Source organism: Anguilla anguilla, chromosome 13 (assembly GCF_013347855.1).
Source record: "Anguilla anguilla isolate fAngAng1 chromosome 13, fAngAng1.pri, whole genome shotgun sequence".
NCBI lineage: Eukaryota > Metazoa > Chordata > Actinopteri > Anguilliformes > Anguillidae > Anguilla > Anguilla anguilla.
The window spans coordinates 20,961,104-20,970,950 of NC_049213.1; the positions used below are offsets into that span (position 1 = coordinate 20,961,104).

General features: G+C 42.2%; 1 protein-coding gene across 4 annotated transcripts; it reads left to right on the forward strand.

Moving 5' to 3' along the window:
• The first annotated feature begins 1,673 nt into the window (after nt 1-1,673).
• Nucleotides 1,674-9,759, forward strand: LOC118211020 (ras association domain-containing protein 1-like). 4 transcript variants are annotated; one of them, XM_035387719.1, is made up of 8 exons: nt 1,674-2,068; nt 2,648-3,258; nt 7,133-7,245; nt 7,391-7,495; nt 7,781-7,982; nt 8,199-8,314; nt 8,647-8,828; nt 9,329-9,759. In XM_035387719.1, the coding sequence occupies exons 2-7, from the start codon at nt 2,967-2,969 to the stop codon at nt 8,791-8,793; spliced, it is 975 nt and encodes a 324-aa protein (XP_035243610.1). In that variant the 5' UTR covers nt 1,674-2,068; nt 2,648-2,966; the 3' UTR covers nt 8,794-8,828; nt 9,329-9,759. The 4 variants fall into 4 exon arrangements, with proteins under 4 accessions (XP_035243610.1, XP_035243609.1, XP_035243607.1 ...); XM_035387718.1 differs by having other exon boundaries at nt 2,648-2,735; nt 2,888-3,258; nt 8,647-9,759; XM_035387716.1 differs by having other exon boundaries at nt 8,647-9,759.
• Nucleotides 9,760-9,847: the final 88 nt, after the last annotated feature.

The following is a 9,847-nucleotide window of genomic DNA, read 5'->3' on the forward strand; positions in this document are numbered from 1 at the left end:
TATACTCAATTTCTTTTATTCTTTTACCTAATAAAGTTTTATTTCTCTTTCTTTTTTCCATGTAAAGCGACTTTGAGTACTTAGAAAAGCGCTATATAAATCTGAGGTATTATTATTATTATTATTATTATTATTATTATTATTATTAACTCGTGCTGTTTTATTTATTTATTTATTTATTTTGTTGTTTTTTTTTGGGGGGGGGGGGAGTTCAAGCCTGGTCTTTCCCTATTTTTATACGGTCTATGGTCTTTCCTCGCTTTTCATATTTCCTGTTTTCTTGTAAAGTGTCTTTGTGTCTCTGTAAAAGGGCTATACAATTGAAATTGAATTAAACTGAAATTAAATTATGTGTGCCCAGTTTTTAGGCACAGAATGAAGCTTTATCAGACTATAACATCTCATTGTGGTAGAGTGCATAAAGGTTTAGCAATAGAATTGTAAAAAGCAGTTAGTACACATAAAAAATATGTGGATTCGGTGACTGAATATAATCATACCCACAACCTGTGGACTTGCCAGTCAAATCCCATGATCAAGTTACAATCTGCAGTATCATATATTTTACCACCTGGGTCATGATTTAGGCCGAGATTGGAGCCAGTACTGTATTATACACTACTGGCTCCAACATCTGCCTGGGTTACAACATTTGTTTTAGGTTTGCATTTATGATTTGTATGTGAAATAACATTACAGCCTCATCTGACCATTTCTGTCATTGTCATGTTGTTATAATGCAGAGTAAATGGTGAAATATTATATTAAGTAAATACATATAACAGAGAGGGGGGGAGGAAGAGTGAGTATCTGAGTGTGTTAAAAACATGTATTTTATTTTAAATTAGTTTTGCACTATTGACTGATTCATGAGATTTCTGGTTAGGAACTAGGGTTCTGCTGAATGCTTGTAAACAAAACAAATAGAGTAATTAGGAATACCAGCAGGCCAAACCAAATTGGGCATTCAGAACCAATTACAATTATTTTCAATTGGCAACATAGTTCTTACCCTTGTGACTCAGGGCTCCATGCCAAAGGCCAATGTCAACACAGAGTCAGTGTAATCCACAGCCTAGCCATAATTCCCATCTTCCATGGCTGATAAGGAAATGGTTCTCTTTCAACTTTGTGGAAAATACACTTTGATAGCAGGATCTTAACCTTATATCCTGCTGACACATTTCTAACCTCAGAATTTACTACCTCAAACTCACCTGTATAAAATAGTAGCATTGCCCTATTACAGTGCTAACATCTCAAGCTCACCGGTACTACAGAAAACTATCATCATGCATAACAGTGGCGATGTCCACAAAACTGTGTGTCCATTTACTCCCTTTGAGGGAAGCGAATGGTACAGAAATATACTTCTTAATGGACAATCAGTCATGGCACCGCAACCTCCTGTGTTAAATAAACATACTTGATTCACCACAATAACAGCTGTTGACAATTAAAAATAAATTACTTGCTCAGCCTCATTTAATGCAGTAGCTGTAATAAAATTTTATAAGATGAGCATGTCAATTTGTAGCACATAAATTAACAGTGTCCTTCTATTTGTTCTATAATGAAGCGACTTTTTGGTGCCATTTCATCCTCTCATTTGCCATGCTTATTCCTTATTTAAAATTATTTTGCATTTCAGGAAAACTGATCTACCATGCAAAATAGTGCTTACCCAAGTGGATTATTTTCTTTCCCCATCGCCGCTCTTGAGCTGATCTCCGAGTCCGTATGCGAGGCATAGAGGTAAACAGATGGATTATCTTCATCTGCGAGATGTTGTGCACGCGCGGAGAAAATGCACAGTGCACGAATCGCTCCGATGCTTTTCGAGCTATTTGACCGTCCTGCCATTGAAAACGCATCGATTGTGGACCGAAAACTGTTTGTTGTTTCTGGACGGCCGTTGGAAGAGGCCTGCGGGGTGCTGAGAACACCCATCCGGACCTATTGAGACGTTGCAGGCGCATGAAAATGTTTTTGCTCAAGATACCACCGTAACTTTTACATTATGCAAGCTCTTCCTCTGAGTTTGTGACCTAAATAGACGTTTGGAAAGGTTTGAATCTTTTTTATATCTTATCGCTCATAAATTCTATTTTTATTTAAAGTTAAGTTTTTTACCCAATGATATTCATGCTTTTGATTCCTGCTTGCAGGCTACCATTTATAAATATCGGCCATAATTAATTGAGCGTATTATATGTTCAGCGTTAATTTGATATGCGTAGGCTACACAGTGACGTGTTAACTGTTAATTCTACTACAACAGAGGCAGAGTAGGCTATGGTCCAGTTAAATTGCTTCTGCTTTCAGTTGTGTCCCACGGATGCATCTCATTTAAATGCTTTGGACAAAACGAGCTTCCTGCCTAACCTCGAAATACCTGCCATATAATTAGCATGCAGAACGCAGATTTGCGAACCAAGTTTAATCCTTGTTTCAGTGACTAATTGAACTAACTGACATTTTAAGATAACACTGCGCAGGAGTTATTAAAGCAATGACCGACCATGAATATGGCGTGACTGTTTTAAAAACACTGTACTCTCGGTCTTGATCCATTAATCACTGTACTGCGATCACTTCGATTCCTTAATCCGGCTCATCTCTGACACGATGCTTTCCGTTTATCCAGGGCAATTGATGTGTGCCTTCAAGCAGACGGATTAAAGCGCTTTCCGGCTTGATTGTATCAGAGTCATGAAGTTACTCCTCCTGTTCTCGTAATGCTTCGTTCTCGTTTATGCAGATATAGTTTTATGTTTATGTAGTCTCATGAGTTGCACAGTTGTATATTTTCTAACATATTTTGTAAAATCTCTGTCTCTTAATTCTGTTCTGTGCTGTGATGTCATCGATTTGTTGCTGGTGGCAGAGACTGAGGGAGAGGTCAGGATGTAGCAGGGGGTGTGGGTGCGATTGAGGGCAGTGCGGACAAGACCCTGCTGGTTAGCATGTCTCAGGAGGACCTCATTGAGCTACAGGACCTGAACCTGGACAACCACATAGAGCTGACCACACCGACGGTTCCCCACCAGTCCCTTGGGAAGAAGGTTCCAGAGAAGCTACGGCAGGTCCTGGTGGTTAAGATGGAGGGGGGCCGTGTAATTTTGGGGGACCCTATGTTGAGTGGCAGGACAGGGAAGGGACACCATTTCCAACCGTGCAGCCACACCCATTTGGCTTGCTGTGACCTGTGTGGAGACTTCATCTGGGGCCTGTACAAGCAAAGTCTAAGGTGCAGCTGTGAGTACTGACCACATCCTTCTGCCTGCCCATATGTTTGTCTGAGAAATGAATGAGCTAATGAGGTCACACATATAGTAAAACACACCCATTACACTTACTAACAGATAGTACACATGCACATACACATGTATGCAAATACAAAGGTACACATATATGCACACACATACAAAGATGCACTAACTCACACACACACACAATATACACAAACAAGCGTGTAAATTGTATACTGTAAACATGTATCTGGTAAATGTATTATGCTCTTTACTTCTGCAACATGATATTGTTTTTTATAACACAATCTATTGTTACATTGACTTCATGCCAGATGTAATGCCCTGCTGGCAGCAAAAGGATTAAGGAATAAAGCATTGAGGTTGAGTGGATTACTAATACTTTGAACAGTTGCTGTCAAATCGCTCAAATTAATGGTTACCCCAAATCACCAGTAGATGGCAGTGCAATCTTGCTGACTTTCAAGTCCATATGAAGATATTGCAGGTTCTGAGTGTGCCTGTGTGAGAGACATAGAATGCGTGCTCATGAGATTGTGTGTAAGTTTGTTTGGGTGAATGTGTGTGGGTGTGATTTTGATTCATCTTTGGAAGAAGCACATCTTTCAAAAAAAATTTAAATACCAAACTTACAAAGTTACAACAGATCATTTTCAGACTGGGATATGTATGCAGACTACTTCATCTACAACCTTCCCAAATCATCTACAACCTTCCCAAATTCTCCCACGTCACTCCTCTGCTGCGATCACTCCACTGGCTACCGGTTGCTGCCAGGATCCGGTTCAAAGCCCTGACCTTTGCCTACACTGCAGCCAACAGGGCAGCCCCCATCTACTTGCAGGACATGATTCAATCCTATGTCCCTGCTCAACCACTCCGCTCTGCGGCAGCAGGGCGCCTCGTAACCCCTCCCACCCGACCAAAGGGATCACAGAGCTTCTCCACCCTAGCTCCCCAGTGGTGGAATGAACTCCCAGTCCCTCTCCGAACCTCCCCCTCACTACCCATCATCCTCTGTGGTCTGAAGACTCATCTCTTCAGACTATACCTAGACTAACCACCACCACGCTGTATATAAATCCCACACCCCCCCCCCCCCCCTTTTTTTCATGACACTTGTTACATGTTGCCCCATCCCAGCACTTTTTGGTAATTTGTATTTGTCCTAATACTGTAGCTTATTCTTCTGCCTAGTTGGCTTTGCAGAGGTTAGGTCTGAATAGTGTTCACTGTGTGAACGGAACTGTGTTCTTGGCTAGAAATAGCTGTACAAAATAAGTATTGTATCTTACTGAACCTGTGTTTAGTAGTTGTCTATGACCATGAAATGCACTTTTTGTACGTCGCTTTGGATAAAAGCGTCTGCCAAATGAATGTAATGTAAATGTAATGACTGTGGGATATGTAAGCAGACTAATCGTGTGAAAAGACTACACATTGCAGGTCTCCCCAATAGTAAAGCAAAATAACTGTTTACGTACTGCTCTATTACAGCCATTGTGGCAGCTGGAGAAGGCATTTATTTTCGTATCACTGAATAACTGCTATGGCATGTATCTGTAGAGTGCCTGGTTAATCAATTTTACAATCTGTGTGAAAACTACAACATATATGGACACTGAGCTGGAATAGTTACAAGGTTCAAGACATCCCTGACATTTGAACAATTTGAGGTACTGTGTTGTTTGTTTGACTGAAGTCCCAAATAAATAATTTGTGTGTGTGTGTGTGTGAGTAAGTGTGTGAGTGAGTGTGTGTGAGTGAATGTGCACGTGTGTATGTGTGGGTGTGTGTGTGCGTGTTTATGCGTGCGTGTGCATGTGTGTATGTGTATATATGTGTGTGTGGGTGTGTGTTTGTGTTTGTATGTGTGTGTAAATATTTAACCACGTTGTTTGGTCCTACAGCCTGCTAGCAGCTCTGAAGCTGCTCTGTGCTCCTGTCACTGCCCTGGGTGTCATTTACCGGAGAGGCCTTAGAGCAATGGGCAGGCTCGGCCTTGACTTGACACCTGCTTTTACCGGTCAGGGACTAAACAAAGTCATTCCACCTTCTTCTCTTCCACTGCTCTGTCTTTCACATAGCATAACATAGCACAATGACGAGAACAGGCCGTTGAGCCCAACAATGCTCACCATTCTCCTTACTGTACCTAGTGCTCTGATTACCTACAATCTAACTCCATATCAAGCCTGGTCTTGAAAACCCCAGAGTTTCTGCCTGTGCAACATGACCTGCCTAACTATTCCACATATTTTGTTTAAAATTGGCTCGCCTAAAATAAAACATTCTGGCAATATTAATTTGCCAAAACATCAAAACTAACTGCAGAATGATCACATGTCCCAAGTGGCTCGATGCTGTTTAAAAACCCCCTTAACAACCTGGGCAGACCCTGTTCCCCTAAGCGTGGGGAGATAAGACTTGATTAAAACAGAGCACTTTTGGGCACTCTAATGAAACAGTCCCACTGACTGTGTGCAAAATCACATGACAAAAGGGAGGGTCTGAAACTGTTACTCAATCCCGCATTTCAAAATGCATATTGCCAAAGCGTAGTGATAACAATCAATCATAGTAACAATACAAAAAAAACAGCAACAAGAATAACAGCGTAAATGACACTAATGTAGTATTTATTAACTATTAAATATTATTTGATTCAGGTTATTATTATGTTTCCAATATATAGCAGTCCTTTATGTTAAGATGTTTACTCCCTGTCCCTCAGGTTGTGACAGGCCAAAACATATTTAGCTGTGAGTGAGGCTGTTGGTCCTGTCAGGTTCCGGCGTAGGACTCAGAAGCAGACCAAAACAATCCGAGAAATACTTGGCGATTTATTACACAAAACAGAGTGACAGAACCAGCAAAACAACAGTCTCGTAAATCACAATCCAGGTGAAGGTCGATAATCCAAAACAATCCCAAATCCAAACAGGCAAAGGTACAAAAACGGAATCTGAGACCAGGTCAGTTAAACAGGCAAGAATCCAAAACCAGAAGCAATCATTAACAGAGCAGGCAGGCTAAATTCGTAGTCGGCGGAAGCAGGCAAAATTCGAAAACCAGGAAGTACAGCTAGACATAGAAGGCTTGAACGGCGCTGAGTAAAACCAAGGCACGATCTGGCACAGGCTAATAGGGCTAACAGAATATATAGCTAAGGAAACTGAGTAGAAGATGAGTAGCAGGTGGAGACGGCGGCAGAGGCTTGATTGCATGATGCAGTGAGGCTTGATTGAATAATACGGCTGAGGCAGACAGGCAGGACTGGGGGCGGAGCGTGGGCGGGAACCAGGAACCTGAAACCAAGGCACACCCCATGCGCTCACACACACACACACAAAAGCATACATACAAAAAAAAATAAATAAATAAAAAAGAGAAACAGGAACAGAACAGAAACTCAAGCGGACCTCCTGACAGGTCCTTCCCCTAAATGGACTTACAGCTTTTGTTCATTTATCAGGGAGGGAAATTTGTTTTATAATTTTCATATCCCATTAAAATATGTTTATCTTATGTGTGCGCATTTTTCACAATACAGAAGTGCATTTCTGTCCACAACTCTCCTGTCTTACAGTGACCACATGTGCATTCCTCTTTGGATAACCATGTATTTATGTCTTCCTTTTTCAATTAGTAAGGTGTGGTCACTGAGCCTGTACTCGGTTAGGATTTGTCTCTGCTTTGTATATCTGACGTTGAAGAGATGCTCTGCCAAAGAATGTTCTCAAATTGTATTATATTCTGGCAACGTTGGCAGTTCTCACACAGGCACACAAGACAAAACAGGAAAAAAAACCTCTCTCTCTCTTTTTCTCTCTCTAACCCCCACTCCCTTTCCTTGACAGACTGCAGGTTCACTTGTCACTACCGGTGTAGGGCTTTCATCCAGTTAGACTGCATTCCTTTAACTGGCCAGTCAGATTTTGAGGATGGCACTGTGGAGAAGGACACCAATGTGGTATGGGTAACGTCTTCCAGTAGAATAATTGAAACACAATTTGTGCATACACACTGACACACATACACACATTGTGTGAGTGACAGAATGAGAAGGTTGAGTGAATGAGTGAGTCCATTGTGTCATGATCTCTTACATGTGACAGGATGAGGAGATTGATTGGGGGAAATGTGAGCTGTCTGTCTCCGAGGTGGTGCAGAAGGTGAAGGAGTATAACGCCCAGGTCAATGGCAACCTGCCCATGGTGCTGGTGAGAGAAACACACACACACACACACACACACACACACACACACAAACAAACACATTTAGGCTTTGATTGTATCATAATGCTTTAACTTTAGATGTCAGGGAAATTAAAAAACACTCCTGTTTTCAAACAAATATTGTACTTTCCAGAATGTCTCATCATATGTATCTAAAATCTTTTTGGGAATGGGTATCTCTTTTAAGTGGTCATAGATCTGATAGAAACACATAATGCACACACATGCACACGTTGTACATTGTAACTTGTGCTTTTTATGTTGATGCAGGACAGAGATGGATCCTATAGCGGCTTCATAAAGGTCCACCTCAGGCTGGTTTGTTCTGGTTCTGTCCACCAGAACCCAAAGCAGCTGCACATAAGCTCACACACACGCGTGTGTGAGGTGATCCAGGCACTGCAGTCCGTGCTGAGCCAGGCCCATTCCCCCAGGGCTGCTCTGTACGAACGCACACGCTACCTGGGCCAGGGTGAGCCTATAACAGACAGAACTTTACTTTTCTTCCGAATATATGTCCACATGCTAATGCTAATGCTGTGTTTTGCTCTATGTGACTCCATTTGCATTCACATGCTAGTGAAGGCGATTGATATGCCCACCCTCTGCACATACACTGCAGAGATTCTGTAAATAACTAATAGACTATAAATGATGATATTATAAATGATAAACTGTCATCCCCTAGTGCGCGTGCGGCGGCTGGAGGTGGCAGAGAGACCGTTAGCACTGCGTCTGTGTGCAGGGCCCAGTGAGGAATCACTCAGCCTAGAGCTGCAGGAGGAGGACCTGATAGAGATCAACGTGAGCACGCACCTATGTATCATCATCGTCATTGTTGTTGTACTGAGTTACTCTGTTACTCTAGCTGAGCTGAAGCAGAGGGAAAGGCAGCGCTGAATTTTGAAAGGACAGTGCAAGAAGAGTAGACCCATGCAGTGGAACATTTGCATGCAAGTTTGTTTTAGCCAGGTTCTGTCATTTTATTCAGGGATATACAGATCTCTGCTGGGTTCTACAGCGTTCTGTAAGTTTATACAGGGTTAAATGAGTTCTGTAGGGTTCTGCTGAGTTGTACAGTGTTCTGCAAAGCTATGCATTATTCTGCAGGGTTCTGAATGCCCTCTCCCTTTCAGTGGGATGCCTTCACACTGCCAGAGCTGGACAATTTCCTGCGTATCCTGCAGCGTGAGGAGGAGCAGCACGTGAAGCAGATAGTGCAGCGCTACGGCCTCAGCCGACTCAGACTCCAGGAGGCGCTAGCGTGCAGCGCACCCGGCTGACTGCGTCAGGATGCACTCCAAGCAGCTATCACCAGGTGGAGACATCAAGCCCTGACACTCTTAACCCACTCTTCCCTACTGCAGGAAACCTCCGCAGACAGGAGAAAAAATGTCTCCTGGAAGAGAAGAGGGAGGGAGATGAAGCGAGAGTGAACCAAGAGAAGAGAAAAGGGCAGAGGCAGAGCAAGGCTGACAGAGAAAGAGAGAAGAGGAATGTAGGTAAAAGGTAACAGAGCAAGAAGGGAGAGAGAGATGGAGTGGTAGGGAGAGAAAGTGAGAATGGTTGGATCTTCTCTGTAGCTGTATGCTAGCAAGTGGAGAATTGTGCATCACCGGTATGTGCTGTCTACAGATCTCAGCCCGGAGAACAGACAAAATGACTGACAGCTGTCTGGGGTGGTGGTGGAAGCTCATTTTTGCACTGTGCTGATTGGATGGTAGTGTGAGTGACAGATCAGGGAGCAAGTGAAGGACACCCTGAAAAGGTCACCTATTGATAATCTTGTCTCTTTAATTGATTGTTTGTTTTCCTTAGTGCTGCCCATTGCGATGAGCTATGCAGGTCATGAACTCTGCTGAGAAGCTTGCAGTGTTTGCATGTTTTCCTGGGATCTTTTGTGACTACAGCGATGAGTTGTCGTTGCACCGTTGGAGAAATTTGACAGGACAGCCACTCCTGGGAAGATTCACCACTGTTCCAAGTGTTCTCCATTTGGAGACAATCGTTGTCACTGTGGTTCAGTGGAGTTCCACAGCCTTAAAAATGGCTTTGTAACCCATTCCACACTGATATATATCAACAAGTGTTTTTGTTTTGTGAAGCATACTAAAATATTCTTGTATTCAATTATCTAAAAAGGTGTACTTACAGTGTGTAGTATTGTTGTTTTGTCTTTTATATATTCAGAATTTTTAAAACATAAATATCTTCCGAGTAACAATTAGGCTACACTTACACATGGGTGATATGGGTGTTTGATAACTTCTTTCATTAAATGTAATACTTTTTAAATGTTTTTCAGTTTCCCTTTGTCTAATATTACATTTTGTCTAA